The sequence below is a fragment of the Artemia franciscana genome, chromosome 1 (assembly GCF_032884065.1).
Source record: "Artemia franciscana chromosome 1, ASM3288406v1, whole genome shotgun sequence".
Taxonomy (NCBI): Eukaryota; Metazoa; Arthropoda; class Branchiopoda; order Anostraca; family Artemiidae; genus Artemia; species Artemia franciscana.
This window is the reverse complement of record NC_088863.1, coordinates 41,948,381-41,970,727: the sequence shown is the minus strand read 5'-3', so window position 1 is coordinate 41,970,727 and position 22,347 is coordinate 41,948,381. Positions and strand designations below refer to the sequence as shown.

Here is a 22,347-nt window from a genome sequence, read left to right as displayed (position 1 = left end):
TTGCAGGGTCTAATTATCGAATTCTAATATATTTAAAAAAACTTTATATTAAGAAATACAATTCTTACAATTATACTAAGTTCCTTGTTTATCTGCCACTACTGTCGAAACTTTTAATAATCCTGACTATTATAGTCCCTGACTACTAGTCCTGACTATCAGTCGATTTTATTATATTGGAAGATGATTGTCGAAATCTTAAAAAAAAAACGCAGTACAGAAAAATAGAAAAAGGAAATAATGTACAGCATTTTTTTTTTAAGTAGAAGAATACCTGAAACAGGAAAGAGCTACTCCCTTTATAAGTACAAATAAAAAAATAAAAAAAAGGAAATCATTTATGATGAAAGGAAAGAGCTAAGTTGAAACTTAAAATGAAGAGATATTACTGCTTTGCAGTTTACGCAACATATTTTGAAAAAAAAAAAAAACTATTTCAAACAAACTAACTCTTGATATTTCCCTATATTGCTAAAATTCTGAAAAAAACAAGTACTTTACTAAAAACGCAAAACCAGGCAATAGAAGATGAATAAAAACCAAAAATCGGTAAATTGCCTGAAGGAAATAAAAGATTCAATAATTCATAAAATAATTCGTAAAGCTCTCACGAGTCTTCAACGGACCAGGAAATCGATACATTTTACGACACAGTCTTCGAACTCTCGAACAACTCAAGAAAGCTTAGTTTTCAATAAAGCACGAGTTGTTCAGAATTTTACATACTTAGGGAAATATTAAAAGCCAGTTTGTATGAAACAGTTAAAAAAAAAAAATGCATAAACAGCGAAGCAGTAATATTGTTCGTATTAAGTTTCACTCTTTAGTGTCATCAAAAAAACTTTGTTTAAAAAAAAAAAAATTCTTGTACGGTACACAAGTTTTAAAAATGTTAACAATACAATATATAAAAAGTTACTCAACAAAAAACTTATGAAATTAACATGAGTTTTCGCTTAAATAGGGCATTAAATATAGGCGAAACTTCACATTTCTCTTAAACTTTCCCTTATAAAATGTTGAATTTACCAAAAAAGAGTTCATGGGGTACTTATCCTTGGCATTTTCGAGGAGTTGCAAATATAAAAAATCAATTATCTATGAAGTTATTAAAAGAAGATGTGCAACTAATATCCTTTGCGAAAATTGGTATTTTTCATTATTTCCGCTTTTTTTATTACTTTAATTTCAAAGGAGAAATGATCATTAGAAATGAAACGGTGCTTGGGCCCTTCAAAAAAGAATGAAAAAAGAATAAAACAGAATGGGCCCTTCAAAAAAGTTTATATCCAATATTTAAACCTGTGTTACTACGGACAAAAGGCATAGCTATTAACATTCAAATAAACCATTTTGTACATAGCAGTCTACTTTATACTATTTGGTGTTTCATGTCATGCTAGAATACTGTAATTATATGCTAGAAATTTAGGACAATAAGGTAGCCTACACCTCAAAGTTTTATCACCGCTCGACAGGGCTTCTTAGTGCTGTTTTCAACTACAAATCTACGAAAAGAAGTCTGAAATGATCAATAACTTAGAATTGAGCCCTTAAATATCTGTCTACAACGTTGTCTACGTGACATTTCTATTGGCGGCAATTGAGGGAGGGGAGTGGCCTTGCCCCTTAATTTCTTGCCAATACCTAAGTTTTGAAAATAACTTTTTTTAGCATTTTCATTGGAAAAAGGCCTTTTTGCCATTTTTTAAAAAATCGAAGAAAAAACAACCTAAAGTGCAATTTTTGGGTGACACCTAGTGACGGCCTTTATCGAGTCGACTTTATAGAGAGCAATCAAATATAAAAATTAGCTTTTAAAAGGGCCCGAAACAGCTCTCTGTGATATTCTAGTGCCCTGCCCAGCTTTCCATCCTGGATATAGTACCCAAATTACCCTTTTGGGTGCCACATCGCATTTTATGATGGCGTTAACAAATCAAATTTAGTAAAAGCGATTGGATATTAAAATTAGCTTTTAACTGATCCCTTAAACAGTTCTCTATGATGCTACAGTGCCGCATACATCTTTTCCATTCCAAAAATGACTCCGAGAATAAAGAAGTTACTTTATTGATTTTAAAATCCAAAATAAAAGTCAGCTCTAACCTTTATTACAGTTCACTAATTGCACTAAATTTTTAAAATAAGATACTGTACATGGATCTTTTAAAGACGTGTTATCCAGCCATATCACGAAAAAAGGTACTAAGAACTATAAAAATACATTTTAGGCGGCAACCCTGATTCTGTGTATGTTTATTTTTAAGTAACTGTTGCAATGTTGCGCAGTACTAAATTAGAAACACACCAAACATACTCACACACTTGAAATTAGATGACATATCATGTACTCAGCAGCCAGTGCATCACCAAGTAGTGCTTCGGTAAAAACTGACAACAGGTTTTGTCGTAAGTCTTTGACTGATCTCATTATTTCACTGAATACTGAAAATACAAGGACTGTTTACTACTTGAACGACAAATTGTGCAAAATACAAAAAAAAAACATATGAACATTTTTTCAAGTAGTCATGATAAAATAAACTCATATTCAGATCAATGGTTTCTTTATTGTAGTCACATCGTAAAGAAAAAACATAAGGCTGATGCATGCTTTTCTTATTTCTGTAAAGTCTTTGAAATATCCGCATGCAAATTTATTAGGCAATAATACATTTCGGTCGCGTCGAAAAACAATATACCGAAAATAGATGTTTCGCTGGCTAGCATCTAGTTTAGAATATTTGTGGAGGGATAAATATATATTAGCCAAATAAATCATCTAAAAAGCTCACCTAACCACAACCAAATATTGTCGGCTGGAATTAATGACTATCTAGTTTAGAGACTTTCTTTACATTAGAAGGTTTTTGAAACGGGTGAAAGAAACATTAGGGCTTAATATAGAGACAAAATTAGGACCTGGAAGGACGTTTTGAAGATCTCTCCCGCCTCTCCCTTAATAATCACTCTCTAAGGATTTTGCGTAGAGACAGATTTTTGAAAAACAACTTTTTCCCAATTTGGCTAAGAGCCTACTTGTTACCACAGTAGGTCTCGGCAAAGGCTGTAAGTGGGTAGCTGAGAAACACATCGGTTTTAACAGCCAGCACAGTGGCACCAAAAAAAAGAGATGCAGGTGTTGCCATAATGCTGTACAAATCTGCATCCAGAGCTCTAACTAAATGGACACCCATAAATGAAAGGATTATCGAGGCACAGCTCACATCGACAAGCCAAACTAACAGTAGTCGCATGTTATGTACCAACTAATGACGCACATGATAGAACAAAGGACAGTTTCTACAACGCTCTACAATCTGTCGCCAAAGATATCACCAGTCATAATCTTGTTTGTTTTGTTGGCGACTTCAATGCCAAAGTGGGGAGCGACAAGTCCTACTGTCCTGAGGTTCCTGGCAGTCAAGGTCTCAGCAAATTCAACGAGAATGGATCACTGTCAGTTGACTTTGCTCTAACAAATGATCTCATCATCGGTGGAACTCCTTTTCAACATAGAAACATCCACAAATACTAATGGAACTCGCCGGATGGTCGAACCCATAATCAGATAGACCATATCCTGATAAAAGAAAAAGTGGAAGTCGAGTCTCCAGGATGTTCGGGCCCAGAGAGGAGCCGATCTCGCCTCAGACCATGCCTTGATGATCACAAAACTGTCCCTCAAGTTAAAATCCCCAGAGAAGCCAGGATCCAAAGAAAAGACCGTCTACGATTCCGAAACACTGTCAAATGCAACAGTTGGTCACAACTTTAACATCCAGCTTACAAACAGGTTTGAGAGCTTGGCCCTAAATTTTAACAATGAAGGCACTGTGGAGTCATTCTGGAACACCATAAAAGAAGCCTTTAACCAGACAGCACTAGAAACGCTTGGACACATAAAAAAAGCCAAAGACGAATGGTTATCCGATAAGACATGGATCCTCATTGAAGATTCAGAAACTAAAACAACGTCTTCTAAACAGTGGAGATGACTGCGATAAAGTCTTGAGAAATCATCAAGCTAGTGAAGAAGAGTGCAAGGGGAGATAAACGAGACTTTCTAGAAAAAAAAAGGCAGCTACGGCAGAAGAAGCAGCCAAATTCGGCGATTCCAGAGCTGTTTTAAAAAATACCAATGAAATCATTGGGAAACTACGTAACCTAAACGGGCCAGTTAAAGATGAAACTGGCAAGATGGTCACAGCCCCCGATGAAATCTCTAAGGTTTGGGCCGTACATTTGAGAAAGTCCTCAACATACGTAGTCCTCCGAACATAGCAGACATCCCCACAACCCCTTTCCTGGACCTTCAAATCAATACAGAAGAACCATCGACCGAAGAAATAGTTCGAACCACTCGCAAGATCAAGAACGGTATAGCACCAGGAAGCGACAAAATATCAGCAGAAATGATCAAAACCTCTTTAGGTACTTGCATAACGGCGTGGACTGCATTCATTGCATGCATCTGGAAATCCTGAAGAATGGAGAAAAAGCACACTCATCAAGCTTTTCAAGAAAGGAGATGTATTGAAGCGCGATAAGTGGAGGGGAATCAGTTTCCTTTCTATCCCGGGGAAACTATTCTCACAGATAATACTCCGCCGCATCCAGACAGCGCTAGATAAGCACTTGAGAGACGAACAGTATGGCTTCCACCCATCTCGCTCCTGTTCAGACCTTGTATATGTCCTTCGCATGTTGATTGAGGAATGCAACGAATGGAGGCAAAAGATGTACCTTGTCTTTGTGGATTTCGAAAAAGCTCTTGACTCAATACACCGAGAGTCGCTGCGGGAAATCTTCCGACACTACGGTATTCCAGATAAACTGATATCCCTGAGCTGTAAGAAAACACGGAGTACTGCGTTCGAACCCATGAAGGAAAAACAAGGTATTTCAGTATCATTTCTGGGTCAAACAGGGATATGTACTCTTCCCCATGCCATTTGTCCTTGTGATCGATTATGCGCTCCGAGATTGCACAGGGTTTGGGATCCGAATATGCGATAATTAACAATTAACAGATCTTGATTTCGCCGACGTAATCATCCTGATTGAGACAAACAAGGAAAGGCTCCAGGAGCTTCTCAATGTCATACGAGAGAAAGCAAGTCTTGGGGGCTGAAGATTAGTTCGGATAAGACAAAAAGCATGACAACGAGCGACTTACCACTTGGCATAAAGTGGGGGGACAATTCAGTAGAGCAGGTAGTGGAATTCAGATAGCTCAAAAGTACAGTCGAACGAACTGGATCAAGCGAAAAGGAGGTACAGTCTAGGATTGGACAAGCCAGTTTAGCTTTCAATCGACTAAAGCAAGTTTGGCTATCGAAAAATTACTTCCTGAAATTAAAATTGAGGCTGTTAAACACTAGCGTCCTCTCTGCCCTCCTCTATAGCACTGAATGCTGGAAATTGAACCAACAGCAAGAAAAGAGGATTCTTGCTTTCGAGAATAACTATACCCGCCGGATACTAAATATTAACTGGAGGGACCACATTACTAACCAGACAGTTCGCTCAATCACGCATCAGCCCCTGGTAACAGACTTCATACGCCAACTAAGATGGCACTACTTGGGACACGTTATTCGTATGACAGACTCCCCAGAACGATACTCGAGCGGTAATCAGAAAGAAATCTGAAGAAGAGGAAAGCCAAAAATACACTTCGTCGTACATACCAGCGGGACCTGAAGTTTATTAATTCGACAGTCCAACCCCAATGGGAAGACGTCTGGGCAGCAGCACATATGAGGGATGATTGGCAGCTCTTTCTGGATGCCCTGGGTGCCTCTGGCGGCAACGGAGGAACTAAGGTTTAAGGTTACTTAGACTTAGCTCCTCTCATGTCACGCCTTTCCACGACGACTTCCGCAGATCTCAAGGTCACAGCCAGTCACAGGTCTTCTAAAGATGTTCCCACCAGTATAGCATCCTTCCCTAAGCACAGACCAAGGGCCATTCTCTTTTTTCCATGCCTTCTAGCATCCAGGGGAACCCAGTACACGTGAGCCTGCCATCACCCATGCGGACCATGCGACCCCATTACCCCCATCTACCACTTAGGATTTTGTTTTTCATTCTATGACACCAGTGTATTCCCATGATACGCTGGAGGCAGTTATTTTCAAAAATTTGTAATCGTTTCTCAAGCTGCTTTGCCAGTGCCCATCTCTCGCAATTATACACTAGTAAAGAGAGGAAATTGTAATTTAGGATAAGACTCAACTCTAGATAGTACGTAGAGTTATCATAGATTTCTTTTAGTTTGGTAAACGCATTGCCTTCATAAGCATGGCGTGTTGTAGTTTAACGCTACATCCTTCCATCAGATTTCATGTAGGTTCCAAGATAACTAAGTTCTGCAACCTCCCATAGCTCGTCGTAACTGAAAAGTGCGCATGGCTTTCGCCTTTTCGGATACTAATCCAACTTGTCCGGCTGTTTTTGAGAGCTCTATAATAATAATAATAATATTTATTTCTAACCCACTTACATCAAAAAGGTAAATAGTGGAGTTAAAACTTGAAGAAAAACGGAAAAAAAAATGTGATACAAATAAAAAAAAAACGAGAGTCAACAATAGACATTAATCATACAAACGGATCAGACCGTGGTGAGGCGACAAACGCCGTTTCTGAGAGCTTTTTGTGTAGATCAGTCAGCTTCTCAGTAATGTTCGGAAGATGGAACTTTTTGAATATCTTTCGATTCCTATACCACAGAGGAAGATAGAGAAGAAATTTACAGAAACGGAAATAAGAGGATCGAATATCGCTAATATCTTTTTTCTTAAATATAGGGTAAAGCCCAGAAAGGTAAAGAACAGAATGATCGGAAAAAGTAGAATAAAGCTTACCAAGGGCAATACGATTGTATTTCCCTCGATTGGCTACAATTTTAGAGTAACCAATCTGGATTTTCACTCCAGCATCCCAGACAGCACGCTCCCGAAGAGTTTTGAGATTTTTTGTAAGTGTAATACCCAACCACCGGATCGAATCTACATGAGGGATAGAAAAATTTTGAAAAATTAGAGGCCTAGGAGAAGAGGGAACATTGAAAGAAAGATACTCACATTTATCAACATTAAGCGAAAGACCGATTTTAGTAAAAGAAGAAGAAACTTTATGAACCATCTGCGATAGACTGAGTTTAGACCGGCTAATTAAAAGAATGTCATCAGCATAAGCAAGGTAAGAAATATCACTCAAACCAACAAAACACATAGAAGAAATATTCTCAAGAATACCAGAAATACAAAATTTGAAAATACTAGGAGATAACACTCCACCCTGCCGTACGTTCCGACGAACAAGAACATTAGAAGATGAAAGGGCACCATTAGTTTTAATTCGAAGATAAGAATTACTATACCAAAACTTTAGAAGAAAAATAACTGAAAGGTTAATACCGTGACTATAAAGAGAGTAAAGAGCCTGACTATGTACAACACTATCGAAAGCCTTAGAAAGATCAAGAGCACAAATATGAAGACAATACCCTTTAGCCGAAGCATCTTTAAGAAGGAAAGCAAGAGCACGGTGAGCGTGCTGGCACCCGATGCCAGACCGAAAACCAAACTGATTCTCCCCGAAATTAGCATTCATACTTATGAAAGGAAGTAGGATGTGTTCAAGGATTTTACTAAAATTACAAGCAACCGTGATAGGCCTGTAAGAAGAACAATCCAAAGGAGTCTTACCTCGTTTAAGTACAGAAGTGACAGTTCCACACAAAAAGCTGTCAGGAACAAGGGAACAACAAAGGCACATTTGGAAAAACAACTGTAAATGGAAAAACAAAGACGGGCAATTTATTTTTAGATGACAAGCACTGATACCGTCAATATCAAGAGAACTTGATTTCAATTTCTTAACAGATGCAATTAAAGCGTCAACTGAAACGGGAATAACTTGTGCCTGAGTCAGGGAAGGCGGGAGAACCGAATCAAGCAGTTTCGAATAAAGCGCGTGCACTGCATAATTCACTTTGGAAAATATAACTGAATAGTGGTCAGACCATGCGGAAGGCGTAATGGGGCAATTAGGATTTGCCGAGTTATTTAAATTAGCTGAATTAATCACTTTGTCCCATTCTTTCTTATTGGTAGGATATTCTAACCCTTTGTAACGGCTCGATCGCAGACATTTCTTAAACTCACGCTTAGTTTTTTGTTTTATTTCAAACACATTCCCAGCTAATGGTCGACTGTTAGCAACCCATATACGCAGCCACAATTTGGCTTTATTTTTCACACTTTTCAGCTCAGGGTCACACGACCAGATTGGTTTCCTTGTGCCTTTCCTCACTCGCTCCTGAGGGACCGTTTTAAACACCACACGATTTGGTTGTAATAATGATTCAGATCATAATTACTTTTAGTAGGACTAACACTCAGCTGGAGTAGATGAAAAGGTACACGTAAAGAACCAAGGAGAATGACCAGGGTTGAAATATATAATGGCATATTAACATTTTTCCAATTACTCCGCACAAACCATTTAGAGGCAGGAGCACAAGCCTGGTCAGTACTATCTTTTCTAATCGAAAAGCATAGCGATAAAGGAAGGTGATCAATATCTTGCTCATCTTCGTGGACATGCACTGTTGAAGATGTAATGAATGGGGAACAAATCACGTGATCAATATCCGATAAGCTGCCGGAATTATGCACATACGAGAAAGGTAGATCCTTCGCAATTATTCTGTAATCAGGGAGACAATCAAGTAGGTTCACAGTACGAGCAGAATCACGTTTTACATCAGTGTTCATATCTCCAATAATAATAAATTCGTACCCATTTTTGCTTATACTTTGAAGGAGAGTTTTCAAACTAGAGCATGCTTTGGAGAATTTATTAAGCGATGTCATATTCTTCCCATCGTGAGGCAGGTAAGTGTTTATCAATACGGTTTTACCAAGTCTTATAGCCAATAAATGTTCATCAGAGAAATAGCATGACGGAGACAGAAAGCTGAGCTTTTGTTTTATAATACATGCTAAACCCCCTGAAGGCCTTCCAAAAGTAGATTTAGCATTTGTTGTGAAAACAAAGTGGGCGGAACTGCGGCGCAGGAAATTAACACTCGTTGCGATCAAAAGATGTTCCTGAAAGCATACAATGTCAAACTTACTGTACAGTTCATCAATGGTCAGGTCCTTGTTTTTCGTCCCATTAATATTGAAGGACACGAGTGATACTGATTCAGACATTAGTTTGTTTTCGGTAACTTGCGACTGACAATTGCTTTCAATTTAGGGCAAGTGAGGCTTAACGAAACATGATCACCTCTACAGTTTGCGCACTTAGGTGACAAATTGCAAGGTGAGTCTCTATCTGAAACATGAGGACCGGCACATCGCGCAGATTTCGGTGTAACACTGGGACAAGACGACTGGAGATGGTCAGGGGATCGGCAATTGTTACAGCACCGGGGAATCGCTTTGAACTCATAAACACTTAGGATTTCGTATCCAACTTTGAGACCATATCTAAATGCTTCGACTCTTGATGTTGCATCAGAGAATTCAAGTTTTACTGCAAGCGATTTCCCTAGCCTAGAGGCACCAGAAACACCAGGGCACGATATCAGGTGGGACAGTTCAAAATCAGGCGGGATTCCCTTCAGGAGTCCGTAAAACTTCTTGGTTAGAACTTTCGCAGAAGAGCCAGTAAACGCACCAGTCACCGATAAGCGGAAATCTTCAGCAACTGACTTATCTATATTGATAAACAGTTTGTCACGAACGGGGCGAATACTAGTAATTGATTCGTGTCCATCAATCTGATCTATCAGATCTTTACGTTTTATTGGGTCCGAAAGGGTAGATGGAAGGTTCGACACAACAATAGTAGCATGCGAGTCGGGAATTGCAGGTTTCGGCAGTTGCGGGTAATTCAGTTCATAAGCATCCAGCTTGGTGGCAACAACCTTGAGTAGTTGTTCCACACGATTCACCTTTGTTGACAGCCTAGAATACGCAACTGCGGGCAAAACCGGGACCTCGGTTGGAGACTTGATCACATAAATCGGAGTTGATACCTCCTCAGAGTCCAGTTTCTTAATAAAATCAAGAATATCTTTCACATTGTTCGCAGAAGCTTTCGCACCGATGCGCCGGGGGCAATTATCATTAGGCGCAACCTTCGCCCAAAATTCGCTTTTCGCATCAGCAATAACACCGCATTCAAAAAAGTCTATTGCGTGTTGAATAATAGTAGTTTCTTCAATACCTTCTTCCCAGTTGTTTTGCAAAAAGTTCATTACCGGGCAATGCACATACTCTCTGTTATCCATTATCCTTTACTGGGAAAAACCAGTCAAACTGGTCAAAGAGCACGACTGATTCATATTTATGCGTCACTATAATCCCTATTGCGAAATTTTGATTTTCTTCACAAAAAACTTACTGAATTAATAATGTCCATGCAATATCCAATTTAGATGTTGACACTTTGAACTCTGAATTGATACTGTCCTGCTGTCGGTCTTCTCTTAGAAGAGAAAGGAGCGCAACATCAGCAATATCCCCATCAAATGGTCACATTCAACTGAATTCTTCTAACAAAGTGACACGTCCGAAGCATGCAGTTATTGAAAGTCGTGAGGAGTACAGGAGATGGAAAAAACCTTGTACACCGAAATGGACCTGGAACAATTCCATGAGGTTACCATAGTCGGTTCGCACACCGCCCAGCTGGTCATTATATAAAGTAACAATAATACTAATAATCATGTCTAAATGGCCATAGTTTCATAGTATTCTCCATAGCGGTTGCCTATGAACAGATTCGGAAGCTTTTAAGAAGCCAATAAATGCTATTAATATTCCAGTCTGTCATTCTTTCAAATATTCAATTAGTATTTTTAAATTGAATATCAGATCAGCACATGATCTGCCTGGTCAAACGACACGTTGTTCGTCTGTAATGGTCTCGTCAATTCTCGACTGAATATTATTCTAGAGTATTTGATAAAGGAAAACAAATGACTACTTTCTATGGACTGCAGGGTGACATTTCACCAATCATTGTAGTATATGGCTTAATCTTTCATAAAAAGTTTAACAATGACCCCTATCAACTAATTTATGGGGAGATTCAGGTTCTGAAATCTGATTCAAGACTTCGTGCAGAAGTTTCGCAAAGACAAGGGTACTATACTTCAATATTTCAGGTTGCAGGCCATCAAGTATGGCAGTTTTTCCGTTCTTCAGCTTTCATAGTACATTTTTCACTTTCAGCAGGTCAATAGGTTAGGCCTTGATAAACAGTTAGAAGAGTGACATTCTGGATAGAGGCTCTATAAGATTCCAAAGTGGATGAAAACTCAGTACCCCGCAAAAGCCTTCTCTCCATCAATATCTTTCTTCCCCATAAATACTCCACCCATTTCGCTTTCAACAGCAAATGCAGACTTCAGGAAATCACCAGTGATCTCCTTCATGATTCGATGCACTACTCTACAGTCACCTTTACTGGAATCTGCCTCAGCCACGGCTGCCTTCAAATCCAAAAACCAACGTCTATAATTTCTTGAGGACCGATTTACGGCATTGTAGGTTTGTTTATACTGGGCCACGAGGTGATTTTACAGTGATGGGTGACAATACAAACACAGCGTTTCAGCTGGATCTTCATTCCCTTCTTGCCGTGCATGAGTTTTCAGTAGTCATTTGTAATACACCGATTACTCTTCTTGTTCGTATAGCAAACTAACTTTTAGCGGCCCTTCTTTCGAACAAGAACATGGTCAATATGGCCACATTTAGTCCTGTAAGGTGGAGTTCATGTATATTCGTGTACATAACCGATCCAGCAACCGTGATCTACCTACGACTGCGGCACGCTTAGCTTAGACGTCAATTAAATACATTACATCATTACTTAATTCACCAAGATCGCACTGGCCGATCATATCGTGCGCACAACTGTGGTCACTACAAAGTTTGGTACTATAATCAGCACATAAAATATTAACGTATTTAGTTAACTAGATCATTTAATTCACAAAAGTTTTACCAGCTCACCAATGATATCCGTTTTAAATTGGGTATCTTATCAAGTGACTCAAGCTAACAATTCTACCATCACAGGGGACACCGAAATAAATTTAGTTCACTTATAACCTTGCACTTCTATAATGACTAGATGGGATTCCAATATGGTTTTTCATACTTCCTTTTTTTATAGGGGAAGGGGCGCTACCAATGACGATCTCAATCATAAATTGACATGTTCTATGACATTGGAACAATGTCTGACTCTAAAAGAGTTGAAAGCGTCACATTTTTTATGCCATTTTATCACAATGGACACATCCTTGATCGACCATTACAGGCACGAAACCGAAGAGAAAATCCGATGACATTCGGACCACAATCCGATGTCTGTTTTTCTGCCGTTGACATTCCCAACGAAAAATAGTGCTCTATGCTATCAGAACAATGCTTTGTTCTCAAAGAGTCAAACATAACGTACTGTTTGGCTCTGTATGCTTTCCAAAAAAACGTTTTTCAAAGTAAAGATCCATATCAGAGCTTAAAATAAATTAAAAAGAAAAAATGAAAAAATTAAAATAAATATTAACATCATACAAAAAGTTAGCATATACTAAGAGATGAATAATCAAACCCTAAACGAGTAAAAATTAAAATGAATACTCAACTCAAAGTTAAAACGAACAGAAAAAAACTAAAAACAAGAGTTGCGAGCACTCTCTCTTAACCGTAAACCTTCTTAAGGATTGTGTCATTTGCATTTTCTTGAAAACTGTATGTATTCTCCCTAAACTATATAACTATCCCAAACTTCCCAAATATCCTTCCCATACAAACCATATGAATGGGAACGTATTCTCCTTATATTTTCTCCCAATTTTGATAAAACTTCATTTCTGTTCGTCTCGAGTTTTAATATGGTTCTTTACTTTTTTTTAAAAAACCTTCTTTTTCGGGAATTTTTTTTATTTAATTTCTTTTCGTTTTTATTGCAATTTTTATCATTCGTTAATATAATGAAGATTTTTCCAGTTTTTGGCTTAATAATTAAAGCATCAGATTCTAATTTAAAGTTTAAGTTTCATAAAGTGATTTGAGCTCTGTCTCTGATTGCATTTAATATAGTTATTATATAAATTTTGCTTAATTTGATACCAAGGTTTGGAACGGTTTTTGAAGCAGAATTTTGATTCAACAGTAATTATAGATATTATAATCGAAACTCTTTAAACTCTTTTATTTGTGACTTTGACGTGACTATTTGTAAGGTAAGGTGTGGAAAAAATGTCACTCTGTTAAAGTGTATGAGTACAATGTCTTCTGGTTAAGTTCAACATCCCTCTCAAAATTTCTTGTAGGTTAAAACCTTATGCCCTAGCCATTCTCGAAATACTTCACACACCCTTTTGACAACCTAGATGCAAATAGAGTTTTATACTTATTTGAATATCCCCTCTGCATTCCCTAAAATTTTGACTTAATATCGTTGCCGTTTCTGAGATATTGTACACACCATTTTGAAAACTTGGATGTTCATAGAATTTTTTAGCTTAATTCAACATCCCCTACAACATTCCTTGCGTCTTTCAACTAAATACGTTGAAATACGTCTTTCAATTAGCCTTTCCTGGGATATTGCAGATACGCCCTTTTGACGATTAGTATACACGTAGTGTCTTTTAATTTATTTCAACATTTAAATAGATATTTCACGAAAGTTCCGATTTTACAATCTTAGCAGCTCCTGAGATATTGCAGATACACCCCTTTGACAACCAGGGTGTCTTAAAGTTTAGCATTCCCTAAAAGTTTAATAATCCTAAACTGTTCTTAAGATATTGAAAATATGCCATTTCCACGACCTAGTAGCGCATAGTGTATTTTAACTTAGTGTAAAATCCTCCTTAGCAGTCCCTGAAAGTTTCAACTTAATACCGATTATCAATAGAGGTACGGCCAGATACACTATTTGGACCGCCTGGATTCACTTAGAGTTTTATTGACTTAACGCAACACTCACCTCAGCATTCTCTGAAAGTTTAAACTTGACACTCACAGCAGTTCATGATATATTACAACTATAGCCTTTTGAGCTTATATGCATATAGGGTCTTGATCTCAACGTACTCAATCTTCTCTGAAATTTTAACTTTAATATTCTTAGCCATTCTTGAGTTATTGCAGATAAGCCCACATGCACTAAAACTCTTTTGATTCATTTCGATAGTATTAGAAGTAGTGTAGTAGCAGTGGTACTAGCAGGAGCAGTAGTTGTTGCAGTCACAGTTAAAATCGAAGTAGTAATAGTGGTGAAATCGCAATTAGTTAGAGTGCAGTAACAAGTGGTCACTGTGACAAGTACCCACAATCAAAGGCCCAATTAATCGCACTAACAGTCGCAGTCACCAGTAATTACAGTGGTAATCACAAATAGTCGTAGTCGTAGACGAAGTCAGAATAACAATCGCAGTCGCAAGTAGTCGTAACCGCAGCCACAAATAGTCGCAGTCACAGTCAGAGGCGCAGTAGCATTGCAGTCTAAAGTAGTCAAAAATAGTTGCAACCGTAGTTAGTAACAGTCAAAAGTAGCCACGGTTACAAGTAATAGCAATCACAGTCTCAAGTAGTCGCAGCAACAGTCGCAGTCGCAAGTAGTAACAGTGGTAGTCACAAATGGTCGCAGTCACAAGCAAAGTCGCAACAATAATTCACAGTTGCAAGTAGTCACAATGTTAGCCACAGATAGTTGATGTAACAGTCGCAGTAATAGTAGTAGTAGCCTTAAAAGTTTCCAATCAATACTCTTATTCGCTGCTAAGATAATACAAATACGCCTTTTCATAACCTGGGTACACATGGTATCTTTTGATTTAGCTCAACATTCCCTGAAGTTTCACCATAATATCCTTGGCCTTTTCGGCCCAACCCAGGATTAAACATTCCCTATTTCCCTGAACTAAATCATAAATACAAACAATGGACAAACTGAAAATATTACAACCCTTACCCTGGTGGTTGTGGCCTTGTGGGGTCATGTCATCACCGTAAAAACAGCTATTGTGCTTTTGACTATCCTCGACAAATGTTTCAACAAGTTTTTTTTTTTGGGGGGGGGGGGGCATCTTGAAAAACCGAGATGGATGAGGGCTGGCCACCCTCCAATACCTTACCAACATTCATATTAGCATGCGCTGAAAGTTTATAAATCATGTTCTCGTTCGTTCCTGAGATATTGCAGATACACCCTTTTGATAACCTGGATATTCATGGTCTTTATGCATTTAGTGCGAAATCCTCCTCAAAATTTCCTGAAGTTTCACCCTGATACCCATTGCCTTTATGAGCAAACCCAGAATTCAACATCCCCACCTTTCCCAATGATATATCCTGGATGTAACAGTAGTATAACTCTATCCTGGATGTAAACAGTAGGCAAATTGTAGAGCTTATAACTCTTGCTCCGGGGGCTGTGGGGGTATGGCATCCCTTGAGACATAGTTATTAGACCTTTAGACTATTATTAACAAAATTGCGATTTCAAATTTCGATCAGAGTAAACGAGGGGACATGTAAAAAGAGAAAGAGAGGAATGATTACCCTCCGACGATATTTCACCCCCCCCCCCCTCTTAACACGGATCGAAAGTTTCAACTAATTACCCTCATTCGTTCTTAAGATATTTCTGATAAGCTCGTTTGACAACCAGCATGCAAATAGTGTGTTTTTATTTTTCTTTCAACATCCCCCTAACATTTCATGCAAGTTCTACCTTCATACTCTAAGCACTTTTGGAGACTTTGGATCAAACATACCTCCTTTCCTAAAATAAAACCCATCAAAAATAATAAAACTTGCAGTACTTGCAGCTGCAGTGCTTGCAGCACTGGAACAACCAGCGTATACTTGTCCTGTTACAAATATAGTATTTACTCCAATAGTAATAGTAGTATTAGCAGCTGCAGCACTAACAGTAGCAGTAGCAGTAGTACTAATAGTAGCAGTAACCCTCTTAATACGGATCGAAAGTTTCAACTAATTACCCTCATTCGTTCTTAAGATATTTCTGATAAGCTCGTTTGACAACCAGCATGCAAATAGTGTGTTTTTTTTTTCAACATCCCCCTAGCATTTCATGCAAGTTCTACCTTCATACTCTAAGCACTTTTGGAGACTTTGGATCAAACATACATCCTTTCCTAAAATAAAACCCATCAAAAATAATAAAACTTGCATAGCTTACAGCCCTTGCCCCATGGGCTATGGGGTATGTTATTCCGCGAGGCATGGTTATTACACCTTTAGACTATTTTGAAAAAATAACTATCTGTAAGTTTGATCGGATGTCAATGGGAGGGGACAGCTAAAATGGGCCTAGGAGAACTCGTTGCCCTCCAAGCACTTTTCAACATACCCCTCTAAACCACCTGAAAGTTTCAACTTTGTATACCCAGCTGAGGAATTGCAGATATGCCCTTTTGACCATCAGTTTACACATAGTGTGTTTTGATTTTTTTTTCAGCTGATATCAAATGTACTCCCTTTCCTAAAAACAAATCCGGTCTGTAAATAATGGGCAACTTGCATGACTTAGAGCTCATGCTCAAAGGGTTGTGAGGGGTTATGTCATCCCCGGAGACATAGTTATTTGACCTTTAGAGTATGTTTAACAAAATGGCTATCTTAAAATTTGGTCTGATGTTTTTGGGGGGAAGGTAGCTAAAAAGGGCGTTGGAGGGGGCTGGTTGCCCTGCCATCACTTTTGACTCTGAAAAAGGGCACTAGAATTTTCAATTTCCATTCAATGAGTCCCTTTCAAAGCCTTTACGACTGCCCCTTCCATATGAAGTGGCCCTGGGAAAGAATAATTAAACAATACATTGAACCCTTATAAAAAAAAAGGTAAAGGATACGGCATTAGACTTTACAGTCCGTACCGGCGGTGCTGATCTTCTTTTCTTGGTCCTTCAGCCAGGAAGTGCAATGGGGGTTTGGGAGCAAGCCATCCTGTCTTATGGCTCCTTATGGAAGAAGCCTTATGGCTCCTTATTATAGGCAATGCACTGATTTCTCTATATGTCTAGAAAATATTTTTCTATTTTCAGAATCTCTAGAAAATATATGCCAAAAAGAAGCAATCTTTGACCCCTAACGATCACCAGACTTCTCTTTTTTTTTCTCTTTTACCTAATTACATTATTAAACAAAAAAATGCATATTTTATTTGTCATCTGATTTATTAATAGATTTTTTATCTTTTTAGAATTAAAAAAGTATAAAAATGATGCGAGGCGAACTTAGATGGTATAAAGCACAAAATAAAATATATACACCGATACATAATATTTCACCTCACATTCATCCTGACTGCAAACGAGTAAAGTTTCAGAGCCTTCTCTATGAAACTTTTTGACTGAGTGAGAAGCGTCGCAAATATATTTGTGAACGGTTCAGTAATGTGCTTGAAAATGATGAAAACTTTCTTGAGAACGTTTGGTTCTCGGATGAAGCCCATTTTTTGCTTTCCGGGCATGTCAATAGCAAAAACAATATATTTTGGGGTTCGAAGGTTCCAGAAGAAGTGCTTCAGAGGCCGCTTCATTCCGTTAAATGCACTGCCTGGGTGCCCATGAGCAAGCACGGGATTATCGGCCTTTTTGGTTCGAAGATGATAACGGCCGATCCCAGACAGTCAACAAGGAGCGCTACATAGCTGTTCTGAACAAGTACTGGGCATCGCTGGGACGCCGGGGAGGGGTTGTGAGAGCTTCACAATGGTTTCAGCAAGACGGGGCCACACCTCATACAGCCAACCAAACTATTTATTGGTTGAGGCAGAGGTTTGAAGAGAGACTCATTAGCAGAAGATGCGATGTGGAATGGGCCCCGCACTCCCCAGATCTTAACTCCCCAGATTTTTATCTGTGGGGTTTCCTCAAAGACAATGTATACCAGGGAAATCCACAAACAATTGAAGAACTTAAAACTGCCATCACAGCGAAAATAAGAGCCATCCCGAAAGAGGAATGTAGAAAAGTGATTCAAAACTTTGCCAGACGAGTACAGGTTTGCTTGCAACGAAATGGTGGACCTTTGGAGCACATCTTGGGAAAGCCATAAATTGACTAAAAATTGATAGAAATAGCTGAAACTCTGGTGAATGGTCTTCCATAAACTGAATAATGTGTGGTCGTAATTTGAAATAAATAGCTTTTTAATCAAAACCATAATTGAAATTTTCATAGGTACGAATCTTTTTGGGTCACCCTGTATATGGAGTAATTTCTGTTCATTTTAAGTTTTAGTGTCGCTCCCTACTGTCACTTTAAAAAAAAACTTTTTTTTTTTTGTTTAATCTCAAGCAAGATCGTGTTTTTGATATGATAAGATAGAGCAACTCGAGCTTGGGACTATAACCAAGCATCAAAGGCATATCAGTATGTTCTGAAATAAGAATAAAAGATAAAGATTCTGCAGAGTCATTGATGGCGCATAAGGCGTGGAATCGATGTTCAATGCCAGGATCTTCTTGGACATGTAGCTATTCTGTTGCCCCACGATGTGGCAGCTGAAATCAAACTCCAGGTCTCTAATTACCAAGCAGAGCATCAATTCACTGTGCCACTACAGGTAATGTAACGTACATGCTAAGGTGAAAATATAGCAGGGTATTCTTTTGCATTGCATCGGATTAAGGACACTTCTTCACTACCAAGGTCCTTGTGTCGGCCCTGCAGCTTGTTGCTACACCTGGGTTCGAACCCCAGATCCCAGATTACAAAGCTGAGATACAGCAGGATTTTACAGAAAATTAACAGATTTAAAATAGAGAAAACAAAAGCCCAAGAGATTCAGTAGAATATTGTTTTATTTTTTGTGGAATACGGCGAGAATCAAGCCCTCCTATCCTAGGAAACGAAAGTCAATCACCATGTATGAATGTTGATATTAAAACCATCCAGCCGGGAAGAAATCGAGAAAAATCAGTGAGTGAAAGTCAATCACCCTGTACAAATGAAGAAGTTAAATTTATGTCAAAAGAGATCATCTGCAATATCTCACGAATGGTTAAGGGTATTAAGTGAAAGATTACAGGGAATGTTAAAGGGGATGCTGCACTAAGTAAAAAGACACTAGATCTATCCAAGTTGTCAAAGGGGAGTTTCCAGGCTTATCTGAATTGATCTCAGGAAAAACTGCGGGTATTAAATTATAACTTTCAAGGAATTCTACGGAGGATGTTAAACAGGATCAAAAGACACTATAAGCATCCATGCTGTTAAACGGCATATCTTCAATATCCAGATATATAATATCGTTAGACCTAAAAATACATCCTTTAATAACAGTCGCTCATGTACAGCAACTATAAATTCTCCTCCCGAGAGGAAGGATTGAAGTTCAAGACGCTCCGTAGTTAACACTCGTTCTAACAATCGAAATTCCTTTTCAAGCCATTATTTTTACCTTTAATGACTGCATCTGATGGTAAAATAGATAACGATGGAATTTTATTATGACGCTTAGCATGACCAAGACTGTCTTGATCTTTTGGTGAACTAATAGCCTCTGTATCAAACTAAGGTTTGAAACCAATCTGAAAGACCCAGCTTTTTTAATTCCTGTAATTTTCCATAATGAATTGTCTTAGAAGAACCCTTCCATTATCCTGATAGTTTAGAATTTTCATGAAGTTTGACTATTTGATTTTTTTTACCGAATCTCCTGAGTGATTATAGATTAATTTTTCAACCTCTTTGTGAATTGCAAAGTATAGCAGAAAACAACATTATAGGGCTAGTAATATTTGAATGATAGTAAATTAGTTTGACTTACCTTAAACAGTAACTTGTGTATACTCAGCAAAGGTTTTTTTTACTATTTCTTCACTTTTTGTGTTTGTTAGAATTATGCAGAAACTTTGGTTTAAATCAAAGGATTGCGCTACCAACTATAATTTCAATTAGCTTTTTATATGTCCATTTGACTGTAATTAAAATATCAGAACGAACTTTAAACAATTGGGAGGATTGTTTTGTGTATATTTTATTTTTGTGAAAAAAGAACCTGGACAATAACAATTAACGGCATATTCAGATGCTATCATTATTATTACGGGCAGACTCGACATAGAGCCGAGGCTCAGGTAACAAAATTAAAGGGCCTTTCAAGTTATTTTACTGTTATACATAGCAAAAACTTTAAAATAGCTCTCTTGGATAAAATAGCACAACATTTTGAGGATTAAGCTTTACACCATCTCCGAAAGAACTGTCAAAAGGTAGTTTGACAGATGTCGAGTGAGCGTTGTATTATTAACTCGATCCCACTGCCAACACAGCCTCGCACGCTCGTCCTCCATCCCAATCTATTCAAAGCCTCCCTCTTCACATCCTCCCAGAAAGCTCTCATTTCCTTTAAATTTTTCTTTGTGACATGCTCCCACCCCGACCACTGACGAACCGCTTTCCGTTTAGCCCTAGACGGTTGGCCGAAAAGGACAATCTTCGGCAATCGTCATCCTTCATCCACAGAACCTGCTCTATCCAACTAAACCTTTATATCATTATAGCCCTAGAAAGCGTGATTGAACCACACTTTTCAGACAGCCTACTGTTTGAAACACGGTCAGTCAGCCGGGTTCCCAGAACAAGCCGTGCTCAATTTCTCTAGAAAAAATCTAGCAAATCTTTATCCGTTTTTTGGAGCGCCCATGATTAAGAGCCATATTTGAACTGTCACAGAGTAGTTTGACAGATGTTATTTGAGCGGTTGTATTATTTACTCGATCCCACTGCCAAGGGATATAATGAAAGAAACACTTGGAGGCTTAGTCTTCATTTTACGGCTGAAGGATGATAGGGACCAAGTAAGAAGCAGTGTGTCCTCCAGCAGGGTGACAGGAGTTCATAGAAACATATTAACTACTACTACTAAAAACTCACCTTAGCACCAAGCCACCCATGGCCAATACAGCCACGCACACTCCTCCTCCATCCCGATCTATTTAAAGCCTCCCTCTTCACATCCTCCCAGGAAGTTCCCATTTCCTCTAAATTACCAAATCTTTATCCGTTTTTCGGAGCGCCCATGATTAAGAGCCATATTTGACCATTGACAAAGTTTTTTTAACTCTCAAAAAACTCTGAGCCTTGGCAATTGTAATTTTAAAATCTTCACTGCTCCCGCCGTCTTTACTAATAATACTGCTAAGGTAAGTGAAACTGTCCACCTGATCAGTCTTTTCGATAGCCATCATCCCCTTTTCATCTTCACTAATTCCTAGCCTTAGTGATTTAGTCTTCTTAACATTAATTTTTAAAACTATTCTAGCACCCTGAACTCGCAAAATCTCCAAAAGTTCATTCATTTTGCTCACACTATCTAGGATGCTTAAATCATCAGCATAATCTAAGTCCAGGAGAGTTTTTCCTTCCCATAGGGTACTGTGTTCTCCCATTGCCATTCCTTGAGACAAAGTCCATCAAAATGATTCATATAAAGGGGTGTAAAACACAACTCTGCTTAACTCCTGATTTAATACAAAACCAGCTACTAACCTCATTTCCTACCTTAGCCACAGCCGTGTTTTTCTCGTAAATAGCACTAATCACTTTAATGTATTTGTCTGGTATATCATACAAGGATAAGACTTTCGCTAAAGCTCTTCTATCAACAGAATCGAACGTTTGTTCATAGTCTATAAAACTGAACACCAAAGGTGTTTGATGACTCAGGCACTTCTCAATTATTAACCTAAAAGCGAAAATTTGGTCGACACATCCTCTACCTTTCCTAAAACAGCACTGTTCTTCTCTTATAACTTTGTCTACAGCATCTCTCACTCTAAAAAGTATCATATTACTAAATAATCTGCTACCTACAGACACCAGACTAATGCCTACATAATTACCACATTCACTCTTATCTCCTTTCATATACGGTGGTTTAATTAAGGGTTTTCTAAGATTGCTAGGTACTTCCTTTTTTTCAAAAATCATATTCATAATCTTCAGTAAATTATTTCTAACCTCAAAGCCGCTATTTTAAGCAGCTCATTTACCACACTATCAGTACATGGAGCCTCATTGTTTTGTAATCCTCCAGAAAACAAATCTTCTTTCACATCCAAGTTATCACAGACTTTTTCATTTTCCTCTATATATTTTCCTGCAAATCTATCTCGCTTTAGCACATTCTCAAAATATTCTATCCATCTCTCTTTAACTCTTTCCTTATGACTAATCATGGTCCCATTCCTGTCTTTAACTGGGACAAGTCCGGATTGACTACTCCCTCTCAATTTATTAGCATGCCAGTACAATATTTCA

The 22,347-nt window shown here is 38.2% G+C and overlaps 1 protein-coding gene across 1 annotated transcript in view; it reads right to left on the bottom strand.

The window, feature by feature from the left end:
- Positions 1–22,347, bottom strand: part of LOC136029874 (mini-chromosome maintenance complex-binding protein-like) — an 85,751-nt gene that overhangs the window by 24,843 nt on the left and 38,561 nt on the right. Inside the window, exon 6 of the mRNA XM_065708346.1 lies at positions 2,325–2,448. Within this exon, the coding sequence (XP_065564418.1) occupies positions 2,325–2,448 (124 nt within the window). The remainder of the gene's footprint in view (positions 1–2,324; positions 2,449–22,347) is intronic.